The sequence below is a fragment of the Eleginops maclovinus genome, chromosome 5, assembly GCF_036324505.1.
Source record: "Eleginops maclovinus isolate JMC-PN-2008 ecotype Puerto Natales chromosome 5, JC_Emac_rtc_rv5, whole genome shotgun sequence".
Classification (NCBI taxonomy): domain Eukaryota; kingdom Metazoa; phylum Chordata; class Actinopteri; order Perciformes; family Eleginopidae; genus Eleginops; species Eleginops maclovinus.
In genome coordinates this window covers 14,011,304-14,033,149 of record NC_086353.1, presented here as the reverse complement: position 1 = coordinate 14,033,149, position 21,846 = coordinate 14,011,304, and the positions used below count along the sequence as shown (strand labels likewise).

General features: G+C 41.8%; 1 protein-coding gene across 8 annotated transcripts in view; it reads right to left on the bottom strand.

The window, feature by feature from the left end:
- apbb2b (amyloid beta (A4) precursor protein-binding, family B, member 2b) overlaps positions 1-21,846 on the bottom strand; it is a 41,055-nt gene that overhangs the window by 8,593 nt on the left and 10,616 nt on the right. For 7 of the 8 annotated variants that reach the window (XM_063883586.1, XM_063883592.1, XM_063883591.1 and 4 more), the window contains exons 2-12: positions 17,796-17,902; positions 16,468-16,534; positions 14,333-15,397; positions 8,974-9,218; positions 8,533-8,661; positions 8,034-8,105; positions 7,061-7,111; positions 6,038-6,123; positions 5,603-5,666; positions 3,526-3,672; positions 2,862-2,989 (exon numbers count right to left, since the gene is read on the bottom strand). In XM_063883586.1, coding sequence (XP_063739656.1) covers positions 2,862-2,989; positions 3,526-3,672; positions 5,603-5,666; positions 6,038-6,123; positions 7,061-7,111; positions 8,034-8,105; positions 8,533-8,661; positions 8,974-9,218; positions 14,333-15,397; positions 16,468-16,486 — 2,006 coding nt within the window. In that variant the 5' untranslated portion in view covers positions 16,487-16,534; positions 17,796-17,902. The remainder of the gene's footprint in view (positions 1-2,861; positions 2,990-3,525; positions 3,673-5,602; positions 5,667-6,037; positions 6,124-7,060; positions 7,112-8,033; positions 8,106-8,532; positions 8,662-8,973; positions 9,219-14,332; positions 15,398-16,467; positions 16,535-17,795; positions 17,903-21,846) is intronic. The other variant, XM_063883594.1, reaches the window with a different exon arrangement.

The following is a 21,846-nucleotide window of genomic DNA, read 5'->3' as shown; positions in this document are numbered from 1 at the left end:
CACAAATCGAAATAACTGCCTTCAAGCTGTGTGCTTCAATATGCCAGGCAATAGGAAACAAATGCCTGGGGGTTAACAACATTTCTGAGTCCAGCTCCTCAGGGGAACGTCTCCTGAAAAGATTCCCATTTGTGTGTTTTTGTACTTGCTTGCGTGAGTGCGTGTATATTTCTTCAAAAATGCTTGTAGACAGACAAGGACGGAGGAGGTCATCGTCCACTCCCTACACCTGTGAGTGTGCGTAGACAATGCTACAGAACATCATGATCCACTTTGAAGTGGAGAAAAATGAGACGCAGAGGAAATTAAACAATAAGGAATGACGGAGATGATAGAGAGATACTGAACAGGGGGGGGGGGTGAAAGAAAGGAATGTGTTTACCTCTCTCTGTGTCCAAGGAAGCAAGGGAGGAAAGGAAGCCGGTTAGAAGAACAACACTGAGTGCAGTTTGTGTTTATGCATACTTATTATATTTACAATATCTAAAGCAACTGACAGCATTTGAATAATGTATTAAAGATCATAGAAGAATAGCAGGACAGAGAGATGTTGTGGATAGGCACAGTTAGCTTTAATTGGCTGCCAATGGTTTGAATTTCCTTAAAGTAATAAAAGGAAATAGACTGTCAGTTTCTAAAAGCCACATAGAAGTAGTTTCTGAGAGAGAAGTGAGTTAGAGTAAGTAATATAACGGGAGAAAAGTGAATAGTGGGAGAGGAAATTGGTAGTGAACTGCAACATTGTACACGATAAAGATAAAAGCGTAAAGATGTGGGCAGGATAAAAGACCTAGATGAAGAGTGAAGATAAAAGTCAGAGGGAGAAAGAGAGAGGGAGAAGGGGGTGAGGTTTCATTTCGAATATAATCTTATCATCATGCAGACGGCCCTTAAAATGTCAAGGTTGCTGTGGGAATCTGTAATCTCGATGGCGATAATGAGTTTCATGGCACATGGGGAGAGGGGGAGGCACCAGGGTACCTCTCTTTACTGACACAACCAATTCAACCGTCCCAAGGGTAAAAATGTCTGTGACAGAGCAAGAGGGGGAGAGCGATGGGGAGAAAAATCTTTACTCCAACCGGGTTCCAAATTCCCTAGTTTCTCACACCAAACAGCCGCAAAAAAATAAGCCAGATATGCAGCAAATAAGTGCAACTGTTTTTATTTCCACTCTGACATAAACATCTTAAGTATTTGATATTTAAACTGTGGACATTTAGGAAGAAAATATTATTTTAAAGAAAGGAAATGATGTTACACATTGAAATATTGAGTGTTTTGGATTCAAACCCTGAGTCTCTCAGTAGAAATGAAAATAAAATGATATATTAAAAAATTAAATAGATTCAGATTAATATGAATTCCTTATCATGTAATGTCACTCACATTTAACCACCATGCCAACCACCACACAAAAACAATATTATTTTTATATTCAACTTGAGGAGTAAAATTGTGACAAGCTGGTTAAAAAAATAAACATCAACCTCCCCTACAGACTGAGAGGCCTCATGTTTAAGCTCCTCTTTCTTTTTTCTACCATAAATAAAACAAAACCGCAGAAATTATGGTTCCAAAAGTGAGATAAAAAAGGTATATAAATATACTCACAGCCGTTTCTTTTTCTATGTTGGCAGGTAATCCTGCGTACAGGAGCGTCCTGAGACACTCACCATCTATTCCTGGTGATGCTGCAGGCGTACACACTCCTCAACCTGTCCGGTCCACACCCAGTGAGCACTAACCATACCTCCCCCTCTGGCAGCCTCATCCCCCTCTCTCCCTCTTCACTGCCAAAACCCCCTCTACTCCCCTCCCTCCCATCTCTCCTCCTCCCCTCTGCTGCAGCTCACATACTCCCACAGTTAGAACTCTCCTGCTATATGTAGATGTGGATGGTGGAAAAAAACAAGTTCCTTTTGATCTGACTGGGTGATTTTATAAAGATACTGTAACATACACTGCTGCGCTGCTGTGTGTGTGTGTGTGTGTGTGTGTGTGTGTGTGTGTGTGTGTGTGTGTGTGTGTGTGTGTGTGTGTGTAAGTGAGAGGACAGAGATCCCTGAGGCAACAAAATTCTGCAGTTGTGCATATGCCAAGAGCTTTCAGCCTTTCCTCGTAGCGTGAGTGCAGCCCTGCTTGTGTTTGTACGTTATAGGTTGTGTGTGTGTGTGTGTGTGTGTGTGTGTGTGTGTGTGTGTGTGTGTGTATGTGCAGGCACGTGCCTGCTCAAATTATAAATACAGAAGCTTCGGACCTCTCCAGTCCACACCACCCAGCTGCGCCTGTTAACCTACATTTTCATTTCTCCTCGTGCATTCAGCAGCAGTGCAGAGCGCCCTTTGCTGGTGGCCGAGCAGCACCACACAGTGCTTGTGAATCTGTCTTTGAGCTACACTGAGGTGAAAGCCCAGGTACCGACAGTGAGCAGGGGATTTGTGGCGAGGCAGATTAAAGGCCGTTCTCCCTCTCATCCTCTCCTTTGTACTGTTGAATTAATCTTTCATTAACTTCCCTTCATCATCAATCATTAACCCCTGTCTTCTTCCTGTCACCACAGCACTCGCCTGCTGCCCTAGATTGTTACCCTGACCTTATACTGAGCATCGACTTAATTTAAATAAGTGACTAATCTATCAATTAAAGTTATTGGAACTTTAAACCTGAGCCACAAAAGCCTCAAGGTGTCATGTTTGGTTAATAACACTGAAGATATTCACAACTACGTCATGTTTAAGCTTATTTAGAGATTCTGAGAAAACCACAGTCTTCCACACTCATGATTAATAAAAGACACAATAAACGAGGAAAACTCAATATTTAATAGTAGAAAAAAACGTATGGCCAAGAGGACTAACCTGCCATTGTCCCGGCCAACGCCCCAGACCCGGATACTTGCGATTGGCTGAGAGTGAAGCACACTGCGGTCCATGGGGTCGACCAGGTTTAACATATTGTTCTCCAGCAGCAGGTACATGTCCTTCCCCTGAGCGAACAAACACACACACACACAAAATCTTCAGATCTCGTCACAGGAAAAATGCAATCTTTTTTTCCTGCATCAAAAAAGTGGTTATTTTAAAGTTCAGGCGTTTTCTTTTACTTTTACTAAAAAGTAAATGTGCCTGTGTGTGCATGTGTGGGTTGAGGTCTGTGTAGCCTCTCTAAATAAATAATGAAACTTAAAAAAAAAAAAAAAGAGGGGGTGGGAGATGAAAGGTTATTGAAGGAGGAAGAAGCTCCCTCCCGCTCTCTATTCTGTCGCTTCAGATTAAACACAACCACAGCAGAGAGAAGGGAACACTTCATAACATCGCTCCACTTTCCTCTCTTCACCCTCCCCTTCTACCTCCATCTTTTGAGATACATTGAGACTGTTGCCCTGGCTAACTTCTTATGCTCTTCACTCTGCTCCGCTTTTACATTTTAGTTGATCTAACTGGCTTTTTACAAGTACTATCAGTCTCATAAAAACTAGTAACTCTTTTTAAAACGGCAAAAATAAATAAATATTTTCCTCACCTCTCCCCAGATGCCGACGGTGTCTCGGATGTCATTCTTGCAGTAGGACAGCTGTCGGATGCAGTTGTTAACGGCAACACTGCTCTTTCCAGGAGCCAAGTCCTCTTCGGCCATTTCAACCCACCCCAGAGATCGCACTGCAAAGCACTGGAAGACACACCAAGCCATGATACGTTTACTTATAAAGTACAGTACTTACAGACATATTACAACTGTTTGCAGGTTTTGGTTTTTAGGATTTAATGAGGCTATCATTTTTTGCTTGACTTTAACAACATGGTGATTAAAAACGTGGGTGTTAGAACTGGCAGGAATCTGAGGAAAGCAGAACTATTTGAACTCCACAAAGAAGAAAACATAAATAAACAGATGAGGATAGAAAAACATGTTTGTAGTCAATACGACAGAGTGAAGAGAGACTCGTCCATCTGTTCTCATCAAGTATTCATTTTATCTCAGCCATCCTTTGCAGATTACAGATAAAAGAAGTCAGAGTGAAAACAAAAATGCAGACTCACAAAGTGAGGCCGCATCACACTGACCAGTATCATGGTTTGTTAAAGGAAAAAACAGATTCAAGTGAGGATCAAATGTTCATATAAAAAAAGCTGGCAGTCTGGTACCATACAGCGGGACATCCTAAATATTGTGTCTTCAGTGTGGGGAGTTTTACACAGTTGACTTCTCTAACCTGCTGAATTCACACACTCAGTAATACCCACAGTGCATCGCTCTGTGTTTCAGGGGTCTGAGCAAAGTGTTGTCACAGGTCCAGACCAGCAGGTGGTAGCAGCTACAAGAGACAACAACTGCTGGTAGTGCAGAAGCCAACCAATAATTTAAAAGTAAGTTTCTCTAGATGCAGTGGTAGAGTTTTAGTTCGAAAACGAATTTAACTACCTCATGATGAGGGCTGGTCTAAGCTTGATACTGCAGTGGGCTATTTTCTTTGGAATTGTGCGTGTGTGTGTGTGTGGTTGTGTGTGTGTGTGTGTGGTTGTGTGTGTGTGTGTGTGTGTGTGTGTGTGTGTGTGTGTGTGTGTGTGGTTGTGTGTGTGTGTGTGTGTGCATGTGTGTGTGTGTGTGTGTGTGCGTGTGTGTGTATGAGTGTGTTATAGTCCAGATGCCCTGACTGTGTTTGTGTCTGGTATTCATCATCAAGTCTCTGTTGCTAAGGATTTTGAGTTTCTGCCAGACAAACAGAGGGAAAAAGACCATCGCCAAATCAGCACCGCGTAATGGAGCTGAAATTTGGCTTAACGTCAGTAATCTGCAAAGCTTTTGATCTATTCAGTCATCGATGTCAATGCCACACACACATTGGCATGTACTTCTGCCTTCCTGCAATCTGCAGCAGGTTGTGACAGAATGCAATGACCGCATCGAATCAGATAAATAGTGAATAATAGTTTTTCTGTTTCATTATTTGTATTCTAAATGTATTTAAACCTTGTGTTGACATTTCCTGGTATCTGCCTAATTGGAATGACATTCTACTGACTAATGTTTTATTGAGCATAACCCCTTGATTAAACTTTAAATGTCTCATTTGAATTCCAGCGTCCAATCTTTAAGAGGCCTGGCTGATTAATGCACCAATGTGCAGCGAGGACCTGTTTCTCTCGGCCTCACCACTTGGAGGCAGTCTCTTCACTCAGATGAGAGCACAGACAGCCAACATGAAGAACATAAACAGCACCAGTAAATAAACAGGCTTAAGACATAAGCAGACAGGGGGAAAAAAGCTAAACGAAAGCAAAAAGCTGTGTTTGTTAGGAATTTGGTCATATTCTAGTGTTGAAAGTAGGATTAGAAAACTCATAAATATAAGGGATTTTAGATTTTTCAGTTTGCATGCAAGGCAACACAAGTGGATCAGAACGCAATAGACTACAAACTAATTAATGTTGCATTTAGAAATGTAAAATGTACTGTGTCTAAATGTTTTCTAAACGGATAGTTTAAAACAGCTACAGAACAATGGGAAAAATGACTCAAACTGTGACAAACCACAGATTAGGATGATACACATTCATTATGCAGGCTTTGCACTGATGTTAACAATAATGCTCCTTACCTTTGTTTCTGAGTTGATCCTGTTGATCCTGCAGGACTCCTCGTCTTCCACTGACGGACGGTTCCTGAAAAAAAAGTTTAAAAACAAATGATGTAGGTATGTAATAAACACTGTGTTATTACCGTTGGAGCCATCAGCTGGTTCACTAATATGTTCCCTGTTCTGTTTGTCAGGGCTACAGGCAGTCATTACCCTAATAGAGAACATGGAGCCATTTCCTGAGTACAACAACTAACATCCTGCTTTGTCTGACCTCATTTACTCTAACACTGATTTAGTACAAGATTAGTAAACAAAACTAGTAGAAGGAAAGATGTTATCGAGTAGCAATACTAGGAAAGGTACACATGTTCGACCACTTATTGCAACTCAGGTGCATGCACCCAGGTTTTTGTGTCTGTGTGTGTGGGGGATGTGTTTGTGCAGGTATTTCACCTTAGCTTTAGTGATGCGTAGCGAAGCGTAGCACCCTCGAACTCCTTCAGGCTGGGGTCAGGGTTCACCGTGGCTGCTTGCAGGTCCTGATGCACACAGGGAACATTATCAGAGAGTGCAAAATGACACCGAAATGAAATCCACAAAGGCAACCACCTATAAGCCCCTTTCACACATGTGACCTGTAATACTGTCTTCTAAAACTGTCTGGGTTTGTCCTTTGCACGCAGGTTTTAAGATGCAGAAACCCTTATTAAAGTCTGATGCCACATGACATAACTCCTCCAGACAGATAGGAGTCCTGTAATTTTATTTGTAAGTTTACCTTTTATTATCAAACTTCCTATTATTCCATGTCTTTTTTCACAGTTTGCCTCGTAGGGTTGATCGCATACAGTACTGTAGTTGTTGTTGTTTCTAATGGCACAAGTCCATAAATCTTACCACCACACTGCTGGCTACCTTAACAAAAACAGGATTGCTTCTTGTTCCAACCTAACACTGATATGTCTGACTGCACTAATATTCAGGGCATGTGGGAGAGGGGCTATGGAGACACAGAGCTGGCAGAAAACAAATGTACATCTCTTGACCCCACACATTATATGCCAGCATGCATCCAAGTGTGGGCGGGATGGCCTTGCTGGATGGAGAAATGGCGTTGGTGTGTTATGTGCAATGGGGCATGCTGCATAAAGGAAAGAAAGTTAACATTTAGAATGTAAATGCGTAAACTCATTCAGATCGGTGCCAGAAGGAAGGAAAGATGACAATATTTTAGCCACATGAGTAAAGAAAGAAACAACCGTAGGAGTGTGGTGCTGCAGCCAAGTATCAGATACAGTTTTACATATCAGGCAAAAAGGCTGTGGTTGATGCAGTTATATTATGTTGAATCATCAGCCACACATGCTTTTGCCCAGGCAGTGAATTCCTAGCACATAATGCAAACATATAACACTCAGTAGGTGGGTGAGGATAGGACAAGAACAAGACTCATTGACGTGAGTGCATTATACTTGCCTTCCACACTTCACTATCAATCTTTCCGCCAAATTCACTCCACACCTGTTTCTACGTACAGTGTTAAGATACAAACACACAAAGTGGTGGGCATAGATTGAGGGTCAAAGGTAGGAGGGGGGCGAGGGAAGAAAGACAGAAGAAGGCTGTTAGCTAACTAGTTTACTTCACACTGAGTGCCTGTTGCAATAAGGAGCGACCTGGCAAAACATTTCTGTGATGAAAAACTGACAATCATAATGTTTTTCAAATGTTTCCTGCTCCTATTGAACATTCACCTCAGTTCTGAGAATCTATTGATTCTTAACGAGTAGAATATAAACAATAAGAGACATAAAAGTAGTCATTTAGACACTGACACTTGTTCTGGATGTGGATCTGAAATGGATCCAATGTTCAAATCTTTTGTAATGTAGTTTTGTACAACAAAAAGTTTAATAAAATATGAGTACCACGCTAACAAGAGAGACAATAAAAGAGAAGAAGCATAAAAATATCAATAACTATCCAACTAATAACATTAGAACACATTAGTATATCAGGTTAAAGTTTAAAGATAAACAAGTGGACTTAGTATGATGTTTTAAAGGCATTGCACTTTAGTCTCACGGTTTGCTTTGTTGAAAAACAAAACTCTCTTTGTCCATGAAGACGCACAAACTGTTGTGATGTTCCAAGTCTTTTTATGGCATCCTGTGTGTGCAGTAGTACAGAGCCAAACCAAAAGAAAACATGTCACTGTCCAAATACTTTCTGACTGCACTGTATGTGACACAAGTAGACACGTACAAAAGCAGTTTACACATACAGATGCTAAAAGTTTTCTAGCTATCTGTGCCACACAACAATACACATTTACAAACAGTTCTGAAACATATGTAAGCACAGGGCTATTGAGTTTAAAGAGAACCTTAAGAGTGGTTGTTCACAAGGGAAACGAAGGTAAAGTGGAAATGTTTCTAAAGTGTCGTACCTTGTCTTCATCTTCGAGATGCTGAGAGCGCAGCTCTGGATCAGGCATCCCCTGTAGAGAAGTGGAACGAGGCTACGGAGAGACAGAGAGGGAGCACAGAGAGGTGAAGCATTAGGAATGACAAACATCTCTATAGTGAGAATTCAGAGGACATCTACCATGCTAATCTGTCTGCCATTTTTACTCTTTTGTCACTGGCTAATAGTCGAAAAGTCTGCAGGTCATTCTGGCACATCCATCTGTCAACATCAGACCCTTCTCACTGGATCAATATGTTATCTACACCATGCTCCTCTCTATCAATCTCCTTTCCTCTCTCCGTATCGCTCTATCATTCTGCATGATTGACTGATTGATTGTCTCAGTATTCTGCCGCTCGACTGCAGTATTGACAGTCCTTTCTCTGTCTCACTCTCTATAAACGGCTGTCTGAATTAGTACAAAATGGGAAGTTTACCACAGACAGTACAACGAAACAGAAACTGTGTTAGTTACTTACAAAGTAACAGCTGTTGACAAATCCACATGTGGTGACGGTGGGCTCTTGGGTGGAGAGAGGCTCCACGGAGCTGTCAGAGGTGGTGCTTGAGCGAGTCGACCCCCTGAAGAAGATCTCCGCCTGGCTCGACTACATGCAGACACACAATGGATTTAGAAAAGCAGGATCTAGAACTCTTATATCAGACTGCATTAGTTTTGGCTAATTGCCAAAGTGCTGACAATTTTCTCAAGTAGATCTGCAATTGAAACTTAATTATATATTTTTTCTTTATCATGTCTTTACATTGTGGATGAATTTATGTTCAGTCCTACATGACTTACAAAGTGCCATCACTTAAACCATATTAAGTATAGATCAAAGACATTTGCAGCAAAAACTAAAGGCAGTATGTATATGAAGGTTAAAATGCTTGTCTGTGTTAAATATTCTGTTTCTCACCTCGTGGTCAGGAGTAGGTGAGGGGCTGAGTGAGCCCAGGGAGTGTTTACGTGGTGTGGAGGCTGTGTGGTCGCCCAGGGCCAGGGGCTCTGTCTCTCCGGGGGGTGCAGGGCGTGTGGCCGGCCTCTCCCACTGGGTGGTGCCTGTAGGAATGTGCCAGTAGTAGATACCGGCCATGTCTGTGATCTTCTTCCATCCTGGAGGCAGGTCAGGGTCTGTCTGGAATGACTGCTCACTCCAGATATCTGGGGGGAAAATCCAAATATGGGGAAGGTTTATTGATGTCAACAGGAGAAAAGTGAAGATATATTTACCTGAGAGACCTTTTATGTACTTTGATTAAAATACTTGAATAACAAATGCATGGATAAACACATCTCTGTAACAACACCCAAAAATACAGCATACATATTCTACCATAGGATCAAGATGGCCTCTGTTAGATTAAAGTTAACCCGATATCATATTGTGAAGCATATCAACAGCTGACTGGGTTTACTCAGCATCTGCTGCAGCTGTCATTTAACAAGCTGTGTCTTTCCTTGAACCGCAACAGAGTCAAATTTGGTAAGCACTGTTGTTGTTTTCATAACTAGAAATAGAACTCCTAAATATACATAAAAATACTAGCATTTTCTCTCACATTAGAAAAGATAAACAGATGTCTGATGCTATCCCAATGAGCAAGCCCAGAAAATACAACTCTTTATATAACAGTTTTAAAACTTCTGAACACATTGGAAATCACATCTGCTCTCTCATTTCCATTAAGGCTTCTTTCATTGTTCATAAACTTATAAATCAAATATGAGGATATTTCTCATTAAGATCACTGACATCAAAACAAATCAAAACAGGAGAGATGGAAACTATTTTAGGGAGTCAATATGTACCAGGTCTGCAGCAATACATGATGCCTCAAATAATTCAGCCAAATAATGGCTCCTCAGGATGGATTCACATAAAATGTAAACTTCCCTTCTCCGACCCAACAACAGCATATAGAGCAGATGGCTGTTACCATGATTTATGTGACAGTGACAGAATTCAGAGGAGATACGCATTTACCTTGAAAATACATACACACACGCGCACGCACTACATGTCATCTCATCAACTGCTAACACACACACACACACACACACACACACACACACACACACACACACACACACACACACACACACACACACACACACACACACACACACACACACACACACACACACACACACACACACACACACACACACACACACACACACACACACACACACGTGAAGTTAATGTAGTTGCAGGAGTAGTAAAGATGATACAAAACTGCATTAGTTGGTGTAGCAACTCATAAAGGTGATATAAGTGTGTGTGCATGTCTGTGATTGGTGTGTGTGTATACATGTGCCTCTGTGTGTGATTGCACAAAGAGTTCTCGAACTGCTGACCATGCTAATAAAACACAGCCCAAGGGCCTGGCGCCACGACTGCAGGCCGTATGTCATCATGACGACTGGGTCGGTCCAGATTGAGATGGAATTTAGACACACGCACACACACTCATTAAGACTTTGATTTATATAATGGATCAAAAATCCCAAACTTGAAAGACATCCCATGTGGTTTAAGACTGAGGCACTGCCTTCTGGGAGTTGCAGTCTTTTATGACCAAAAGAAAATAGGTCAGGGGAAATAAAACTACAACAGAGAGAACCGGAGATTCTGTCTGCTGTGAGGGAGGGGGAGGACGGTGATTCAGAGAAAAGGTGCCAGTATGAAATGAACAGACTACTGGATGTGGATGAAACGTGCTCAAGAAGAGACAAAGATAGATATAAAGAGGGAGAGAAAATATATGTCCCATGAATTTAAATCATACAAGCATGATATATGCGCAACATGTCTATATGTCGAGGGACTTGTAAAGTGTCAAGGTTATAATGTATCCTATGTTTACTTTTATTATTATAAGACGTATTTATCCTTTTTTATGCTTCTTGTTTGTTTGCATTTTTTGGGTGTATTGATTTTACATGCCAATAAATAAAATCAAAAATTAAGAGAGAGTAAGAGCTGCTACTGGCCTGAGCGGTATATCATGTCTCAAAGTTAGCAGTGTCATCCTCTGAAAGCACCACAGCACTTCTGGAATTAAAAGGAGAAGCTTGAGCATGCTGACACTAAGTCTAGGAGCTGGCGTGCACCTATGCAGCTCATGGAAATGTGCCACAGCCAATCTACGTAGCAGTTAGCGAGGGATAGCCTCGGTTAGCATGCGGCTCCATGCCAGAGGAGAGTTGAGCATAGGGGGAGGGGACAGCAGCTCCTGGAGCAATAACACATACACATGTTCTCTCTGTCACCACATGCACACACCACCATCAACAGTTTGACACACACACACACACACACACACACACACTCAGTAACAACACAACCGACCACAGACCCCTGTGACAGATATGTAAAGAACAATAATCTTACAAACTTCATCCCTGTGTTGAAAGAGATGCGCACATACTGTCCACCTGTGCATGCTCACACACGCACTCGCACACGCACGCACACACACACACACACACACAACACTACAGTTTCCAGCCGACCTCCGACAGATGCACCTACCCTCGTAATTGACAATCACAATGGCCAGCATGTAGTCTTTTCCCAGCCTCATAGTTAGCTAGCTGCCTCTCACACAGCGAAGCCCAGTGCTGTAAGCAAACAGAGAACCCCAGACAGAGAGAGGGAGAAAAAGAGAGGGAGGACTGAGGAGAGAGACGGGGGACACTGCAAGAGAGGGGAGGCAGAGACGCAGGGAGAACATGATGTAAAAAGAGAGGCAGAGAAGAGAGGGAGAGTAAAGGGGGAGTGAGAGAGATAGAGTGGGAGAGATGGAGGTTTCCCCCGCAGCTACACTCTGTTTGGCATTTTTTTTTTTGTCTTCCTCTGATGCATGAACAACAGCACAAATAAGCCTCCCTCCCTTTCCTGTCCCAACACAAACACGGGCACCTGGAAAAACACCGAGAAATATATTGCACACTTAGCGTCTATGTCTCCCTCATTTGCACCCTAATTTTAGCCTCTCTTGGTTGTCCTGGCAACCCCCAGATTACCTTTCCTTCAACAGATCTAGTGAAGGTGCAACAAAGAAAAAAGCAGCAAAGTGGAGCACCTTTATATTCTGAGGGTGGAAAGGTGTGTTTTGAGGAGAGGGAGAAAGAGCTGAACATATGACAGAAAACACAGAATCTGACATGTTGCAGCACAGCACACATTCAACTCGTGTTTTCTTGCAAGTGTTAAAATGAATGTTGCTGTGTGAGAATCTGAAAGAGCTGTTTAAATATCCTCCCTGCACTCAGCATGAGTTTGTGTGTGTGTGTGTGTGTGTGTGTGTGTGTGTGTGTGTGTGTGTGTGTGTGTGTGTGTGTGTGTGTGTGTGTGTGTGTGTGTGTGTGTGTGTGTGTTTTAGCTCCTCTGTGTGAAAGCAGTGTCGTATTGGACCTCTAACCCGCAACATCCACAGAGGAATCTGACACACACCTGGGAAAACAACACTGCTTTGTCAATGTGAGACGGACAGGAGGTCACAGCAGTATGGAAGCCTATGTATTAGATATTGATAAACTCAAAATGAGTGATACCAGAGTCATATTTAGCGCCTCTACCATTCCTCAGAGGACAATACGTCTTAACCAGAGACTGCACTAAAGTTAAAACTAGTTTGTCTCCCATCATTGGCTCATCAGTACATGTGCAATGATCTTCACATACAACACATCCTATGAGAGTTATCCCTTCAGAATAACATGTTAGACTCAAACACACGCAAGAGGAAATCAGCACAATAGAACACATGGAAAATACATTCCGGCAAATTCTGGACATGCTCGTAATCATTCTTGCAGAGAGATGAAATGCACAGATGTTCAGACGGAGCATTACATTCAATAGGGACAGTGAGTCATCAGGGAGCGAGCAGAGAAGCCTCTTCACTTCATGTTTTCTTCCTAAATGCTTAACGGATCGGATCACTGCATGGTCTACAGCGCAGCTACAGCTCAGAGGTCAGTCGGGGTTGTTACTTTAGGGAAGACGGATGTGTTTCATATGTCTTACAAGAAAGCACAAGGCACAGAGTTTTAAGTGCCCAATTAAACTGAAAGAGATATTTACATAATGCTGACAATGAAATGCAATAGCTTCAACAGACCTTCTGCAGAGGCAGGCAAGTTTAAGAAAGGAGAGGACAGCAGAAGTCCATCATGACTGAAGAAGTAACATAACATCAGGTACACAATTCATCCCAAAGTTCTGCCTTACTGTGTGTACTGTAACATCGATCATAAGACAAAAAGGATATTCAAGGAGATGACAGATAAATAATTAGAAATGTAATTAAGTTAAAGCATTTGTGTTCTCAAAATTGATTAAAAAAACGATTCCTTCTGACTGACTGTTGATAGAGAAATAATCAATAGCTATTTTGACATTTGATTAACTGAATTCCTACAAAATGCCAAATGTTATCATTCCAGCTTTTCATTTGTATAAATGATCTGCTTTTTCTATATTTTATTCCAAAGTAAATGGAATGTATATTTAAGTTTGGGACTGTCAGGGAATTTGAAGACATTACTTCGGGAGATTTGCAGTCTTTTTCGTATGTGAAGGATTAAATTAAATCAGTTCATAATGAAAAACAGAATTTAGTTGCAGCGCAAATTTACATTTACAATTTTCTTGACCGTCTACACACCTAGCATGGCCATCAACATGGGTTTGTTTGAATATTAAACAAACTGACCTCAAACTAACCCCTAAAAAATGGGACAACGATGAATCTCAGTCAGCATGAGGCCTAACAACTAAAGCTTGTCTGCTGACGCATACAGATGCATAAGGAAATGCTCATCTCTAATACTCTCTCAATATGTGTGACTAAACTGCTTCCTGCATATCACACATTTATCAAAGTTAGAAAGAACGATGAAAAGTAAGATTATGGGGAGCTAAAGAGCTTTTGAGTTCATTTGAGTACCAACCTCTACAAGAAGACAAAGAAAATAGAGACATAATGGCAGCCACAGATTTTGATTTACTCTTCCCTGGCACGCACGCACGCACGCACACGCACACACACACAATGAAACAGGACGCAGCTGATCTGGCTTGCTAACTACCCATGAGGTTACAAGGGCACTTCCTGTCCCAGAGGGATTCTGGGAGATTTACTGGAGGCAGGAGTGTTTGTTATTCTATTCCAGCAAATGTCTGAGTTCTGCATACGTACACACCATAAATGGAAGCATGTCATCAGTGGAGGATGGTGGAACCATTGTTTGATTAATATGTATACCTGTCTCTTCGGGGGAGTTGCTCTCCTGGGACAGTGTGGTCCAACTCAACTCTTCGTCACTGGGGTTCAGATTCTGAATGCGGTTCAAAGCACAGTCTGTCTTTGCCCCGGTCCTTCTGTCCTTCTTGGTCTCTGGAGAGGAGGAGGAAGAGGAGGAGCAGGAGGCCACAGAAAGCAGGGGTGTGTCCTCTGGGCTGGCCTGCTTCGGTGGGGAGGGAGGGGGAGGCACCGGAGCGTCCTGGCCTGATTTGAGGAGCTTGAGGTTGGAGTGGAGGTCAGAGATGAGCTCCAGGCTTGAAGAAACGTTGTGGTTCATCACAGGAGACTCACTTTTTATCATCAGTAAAGGTTTATTCTCCTCGTTCTCCTGCTCCTCCTCTACCGCCTCATCTCCATCTTCCTCGATCTTCATCTTCGACATCATTTCCTTTTCAGACAGAATGCTGATGTCGTCGCTCTCCTCTGTCTCAATGTTCAAGTCAAAGTCCAAATCTGTGGAGTTGCCGTTCAGTTTGATCTGCACGCTTGTGTTAATGTTACAGTCAATGTCTGATTCAGTTTTCGGCTCGGGGTCTGCATCACTGCTGTCGTCCGAGTGAAGTTCAAAGTCTCTCTTAATGACGTCTTCCTCCCTGTCATTGTTGGTGAGAGCGTGGCTGTCATCTTCCTCAGCTGTGTTGACATTGAGGTCATCAGCTGTAGTTTCAGACTCTGGATCCACCAAGTCAGGGCCGGTTGTGTTTTTGTTGTGATCCTGACCGGCTTTACGAAGCTGGTTCACTCCGTTCTTGGCAAGTTTGGGATTGTTAGGGGTTAAGGGCTGTGAGGGGGATGACGGGGAAGATGAAGAGGGCACTGCTTCGCCAAGGCCCATGGCACTCTGTATATTGGTAAGTGCGTACTTTTTGCGACACTTGGGTGGCGTGGCAGAGCCTTGGTTGATGACATCACTGCTCAGCAGCTGGTTGTGTGACGAGCGGAGGCTGAGGGAAGTGGGAGGCGTGGCAGCAGGGCTGTTACGATTGGTCACGTCTACTGACATCATCGCGGCACAAGACAGATCACCTGAAGAGGGAGAGATGGGGAACAGGAAGTGAATACGTTTCAATGCACATGTGCGTTAGAATGAACACATTAGAGTTTAGGAGTTAGCATTCAACAAAGGGTCTCTCATTGCTCACGTACTGCTGCTGTAGAAGGAACTGCTATTCTTGCATTGTAATGCTTAGTATTAGGATATGGTTCCAGTAAATAAAACATACTTGCAGCAGAAGAAAATATTGTAAATGAGAAAATGGAAAAATACAACATTGTCTTAAGTTAAAAATATAACGCATGGAGAACTGCTACCACATCAAATGGAGTAATAACTGATTGTTATAATTACTGTTATTGAATGGGCAAGGATCACAGAACAGTGTGCAAGTTTTTTAAGGTGGAAAAAAAAAATCACTAAGAAACCAATAGTTATTTTAACTGCATTTAAAAATGAGCAATCACCAAAAGCAATGTATCATAACAGATCTTTAAAAAGACAGAGGTCAATACATTTAAACATCCTTAAAAAGGTTTGGTGATATTCTATTGTTTTCTTATTCGAAACAAATCCCATGAAAAGGCCAAAATAACTATAACTATAACTATTAACAAGTATTTCCTGTGTAGCCACAGCCTGATGTAGTTTATGGTAGTGTTTTCCTCTTAGTTATGTAAATAGTTACTCGGGCACCAAATCCACAGCTGAAAATAGTACCAAGCAACAAAATTACTCCGGATTAAGTCATGTTTGCTAAAGACTACAGAGCCCACCTGTTTAAGGAGAAACACACACATGGAAGGTTAGCATGAGCATATTAAAGTAAGAAATAACACAGGGTTGCTTTGGGCCTTTCCATGGGATTTCTTGACAATAAAAGAAAACAGAAAACTACCAGGTTTTTCTTTTGCATTCCTAAGAGATACAACTGTAGAGGAGAGATGGACAACCTCTCAGCATGTGTTCAAGTGTGTGTGTGTGTGTGTGTGTGTGTGTGTGTGTGTGTGTGTGTGTGTGTGTGTGTGTGTGTGTGTGTGTGTGTGTGTGTGTGTGTGTGTGTGTGTGTGTGTGTGTGTGTGTGTGTGTGTGTCTATTGTACCTGTCAGGAGGTCAGTCATAGACCTGCGCTGGTCACGGTTCAGGGTTCAGTAGTCTCAGCTGCAGATCTGAATACCACAGAGGGGAAGAAAGTGAAATAATGATCAGTAGAAGAAGAATGCAAAGAATCCTGAGCTCTTTTTGGGTTGCCCCTGGAGACCACATTCATCCATGTAGAACCCAACTACAGCTGGTTTCTATGGAGACAACATAACACTGTAAGGCAGCAAAATGACTCCAAACTAATCACAGAGATGATAAAGGAGGCATTCAAGAATCATCGACAGAGAAGTCATTAGTTCATGGTTTGTTTGGTGGCGGATTGTTCCCCCTGTTATCCAGTGCATGTTTTAAAAGGGGCTCATGAAAATATTAACTTAATAAAAAGCAAGGGGGTGAAGCTAGTCTATTATTCAACGTTAGAGCATTTTGGTTTATTTCATCTTCTACTATCTATTAGTTTTCCCACCATAAGCAGCAACTAGAGGACTTTGTATGAATGAGCTTTCAGCCATGGAGCAAGGAGGAATATCTATAGGAAAAAAGTTATACAGCAAATTTCAGAGGTTATGATAGTATATATCTGACATATGATGCTCAGGATGAACAGACTGAGCCAAAAACAGCTGCTCCTTGATTTGCTTCAGTGACGTCACCGCGAACGTTCCAAAAAAATCTGAGCAATGACACAAAAAGGCAAAGCACTCCTAAAAAGGGAGATGGGTGCAGCCCATTTTCTCTAGCATCAGCATATACTGTACATATCTCTCTTTGTTGGAAACAATGGACAAAACACACTGGTGCACAGAAAAAAAGAAGGTGTCCAGCCTCTGCCAGTCAAGTATTTTGTCTATATTTACAGCATAGTGCCTAACAGGTATGAGGGACATAGCAGTGTTGCCTACTTGGACATGATAGTATCTGTCTGTTGAGTTAATCATTCAGCTCAGGTGTTCAACATTAGATTTATATGTCCTCCATTTTAGTTTCTACAAAGTAACAGGGAAATCACAAGGGCCTTAACTGGGAAGTTTTTACAGGAAGTGTTTTTATGTAGCAGTCCCTGGGGTTAGCTTTGCCTAGCATTATATCAGAGCTTAGTTGTTTATTTAAGAAGAAAATCATGTGATTGCAATAGAGTTACCATCTCTGAATAACAACCCATAATTATGCAAATATCAATGCTTGTAAATAATGAAAGCGGCTTTATTTTCAGTTATGACAGAATGACCAGTCATTTTATGTAAGCTCGTAGGTTTGATAAGAGTGTATTTTTGTGTTAAAAACATAAAAAAACGGGAAAGAAGCCCCTGTGCAGTTGCTGCTTACCAGAGAACTAAGGACTGTGGGAAACTCCAGCATGTAGCGCGTCCATACTGGTAGTCAGTGGTTCTCTCTTCATCCAATCACGAGGGCTTCACTAAAGGAGCAGTGTCCTGAGGGAGAGACAAACATAAAACAGGATTAATGAGAGAGAGAGAGGCTGGACAGAGAAAGAAAGAGAACTGCAGGACACCAGAGGGACAAATAATAAAGACACATCAATTATTCACAACTTCGATCAAACATTTATACATAAGGTGTGTGTATGCGTGTGTGTGTCTCATTTTGCATAGAGCTCATATTTCTTTCTTTGGTGCAGTCTTGCCAACCCTTCACTGACTGGAACCATCATAAACGTATTGCCACAGGAGACTTGTGAACTCCCCCTACACTGCTTTCCAACTGCGCACACACACACACACACACACACACACACACACACACACACACACACACACACACACACACACACACACACACACACACACACACACACCACACACACACACACACACACACACACACACACACACACACACACACACACACACACACACACACACACACACACACACCACACACACACACACACACACACACACACACACACACACACACACACACACACACACACACAGAAAATTCCACTTATCCTTGGCTGAGGGGCTGGAAAAGCACCTGGAAAGATTTTGAGGAATAAAGTTGCTGCAGCTGAAAGAATTAAGATCCCATCACATGGATCTTAGCTCAACTAGCAGGTGACACTGACTATTGCAAAGATATACTTCCGAATGACTAGTTATTAATCACTCTCAATTAAAGCCTTTACATCATTTTAAGATACAAAGAATTACAATCACACACTCAGCTGCAGGAGTAAGGCAACTACATTCATGCATTTGAGAGCATCATCATCAAATCATCAGGGTCTGGTAATCATACAGATCCTCAAATGGCAATAGCAGGCATCGTCATCGGTCCAGATACTGAAACTGATCAGTGTGTGGTTTTGAATGCATCATGATTTACCCTTCTGCCTAATTCACTGCAGACTTTAGGGCTCAACTACGAGCATGAAGACTGAAGCATGCACGACTGCTTCCTCTTGCCTTATCTCTTCTTCTCCCTCTGGTTTCCTCTAATAACCATATTGTAAGTCCTGGCTTGATTTTTGATTTGTTTCTGTCAATAAACAGACTTAACATTACCGCCCACACATAACAACTTACATCTGCAGACTTTAAGGACATTCAGTGCTGGTGCAGACGTTCAGCAGCTGTCTCTGACTTTCACAAAACGTTTTCCACATGACTTGGACTTTATGTACTGTATATTTTGATAAACACACAGTAGATTTGGTCTATCTTGTTATTCAAAAGATAAGAAATAAAATGCTTGAATTACGAAAGACTTTTAAACAACAAGATGAAGCAATTGAATTCCTAATCTATTGAGCTAGTTCTAATGCTCTGTGTGAGCTGTTGCTTTCCTGACCGTCTGAAGGAGAGTTAGCAATGAAAAGTTTGGCCTATTAAATATATGATAAGACATAATGTTGCTATGTAATTAGCCTTGCTCTGTTTTGTTTTTTTGCATTTTGCATGATCGATGACAAAGCGGAAAGGGGTTAATCAATCTGTGAGCTGATATCATAGCAACACTGAGCAACTACAGTGTAAGCCATTGTGGATCACTCTTCATGCTAGTCGCAGTCAATTTTGAATTATTCGATCAAAAACTATTAAAAAAAACCATTTGCAAGCATGTGAGTAGATGGCAAAAAGTAGGCCCTGTCAGGACCAAGTGAAAAAAAGTATTTATCGTACCAGCTGCAGATTTAACGGAACAAAAGATATGCATTCTGTTTTTTCTTCCAAACTTGTCAAAATGTCCACTCAATCTCCAAGTTTACATAACCTTTATATTTTTATAGGTTTATGTAACTACTCGACATTTTGAATAGTGCATACTTCTGTTCTACGAGTGCTGAATCACTTGACTGGCATAGGTAAATCCATGCAGCATGAAGAACATTTGATCTGCCTCAATAACAGTCTCACTGAGCCCATACTGTTTACTGACATAACAGACCAAAGACATCTGGTTTGTCTGGAAACAAACACTAGGTGTTACACAGAGTGTGGTAAAAAAAAGTAAACCATCTGAAGAGCAACTATATAATTCTGAGCTCAAACCAGATGTGTGTACTGTAATGTATTTTCTCTAATGGTTTATGCAGTGGCTACAAAAGAGAAATCATTTCATCAGTCTTTTTCCAAATCTCTTATGTTATACAGTCAAACACATACTGGAGAAAATGAAGAAGAGAATTATAAAAACTGCTAAAGACAACGGCAAGAAAGGATGACACCATTCAGAAAATAGCAATAAAAATGTTGCATTCTGGGATTAAAATGATAAGGTACGCTTGGTTCCTTGAATCCTGCTGCAACAAGTCTGCATACCTGGGGACCTGTGTGTGTTTGTGTGTGAGAGATTGTGTGAAAGGGTGTCTACAATAAAAACTAATGAATCATTTCCGTAGACATGTTGCTGCTGACCTGGGATAACAGGTTGGATGTGGTGTGACTAATCGGGGTTATTAAAATTACATTAGTGTAGTTGTAAGTACGTTGGATGGTGTTCATGGTCATATTAAGTAAAGAGTACAGGTGATCGGAGGACCTCAGCTCCAACCGAGACAAATTCATCAGAATGTATTCCTTTAGAGTTCCATGCCTTTATACTATTTTTTTCCACATATGAAGTAGTACTACCCGTAAACACACTTTGATGTGTAAAAGCCGTGGAGGTGCCCTTTAAAGTAACCACTCTAACCTCATAGTGATTGTTTCATTGCATGCCCAGAGTGCTGGAGTAGAGCCAAAACAACAAAAACGTGTTACTTTCCGAACACTAACTACAGGGTGAAGTTGCCATAACATTTCCTTTTCCTACAGACGGATGCAAAATATAAATTTACTACATTTGGGTGGAGCTACAGTTCAGAAGCAGGCATGGAAGTAAAACTGTAACTTTCAATAACCAACTACATCTGGATATGGCCTCAAATTGCATGGGCTGACAGTGATGCCTGCATCGTGCCTCAGCAGCCATGAAGGGGGGCTCCCTGCAGTTCTCTGCTGGGGGGCTATGCATAATTACAGGGCCCCTTTGTAGGCAGGGCAGCATTGGCACTGAGAAAAACACAAACAATCATGTCATATAGTAAATATGAGGGTAAACCTTCCACATAACTCCCTTGTAAAGTGTTAAATGCACAAAAAACCGACAGACAGGCAGACCCATTATAAAAATGCACACATTTAAAGCAAGACAAAAACACACATTGGGAGGGTTGGTAATAAGATATAGGATGTGTTGCAGCTTGACAGTGACCTTTGACTCCTGACCAACTGGCCAACCCACCGAGTGTGTGCTGTTTAAATGTGTTGTATGTGTGGTAAATTGTTAGGTATGTTGGGGGGTCTGGCTTCACCAAGAATGAAGGTAGCAGCTGCAAACACTCCACGCAACTCTCCATTTCTTTTGTGCATGTGCTGTGTGTAACCATCGACTTTTACCAGACTCTGGACTGAGCGAGACAGATTGCTTTTAAATTCATATGCCAAATGGGTGACTGCCAACATTTTGATCGGCCTGTCATCCCTCCTTCCTGCCCTTCCCTCTCAACGTTTCTCGCCATTCCAGTTCCTTTGCTAATCCCACTTGACTTTTACCTCTTTCCTTTTTCTTATTTTCTTGCCCATTTCCTCTTCCCTTCCCCTTCCTCTCTTAGCGTCTACTACATTAATATTCTACCTCTTAACCCGCCCACCCTTTTTCTTTGTCTAGGAGTGAATTGCAGTCTTTTCTCATTAAAAGTGAAGAAGGTCTGTAAACTCTCATAAAACCACTCGTTTCTCTCTACAATCCTGATTTACGGCCACTCTCCCCCTCCTGTTCTTGTCTCCCCCTCTGCTGTTGAGAAACCCCATCTGTTACCAAAAAAACCTGACAAGAAAGCAAAACTGTCGCAATTAGAGAATAGGCCATC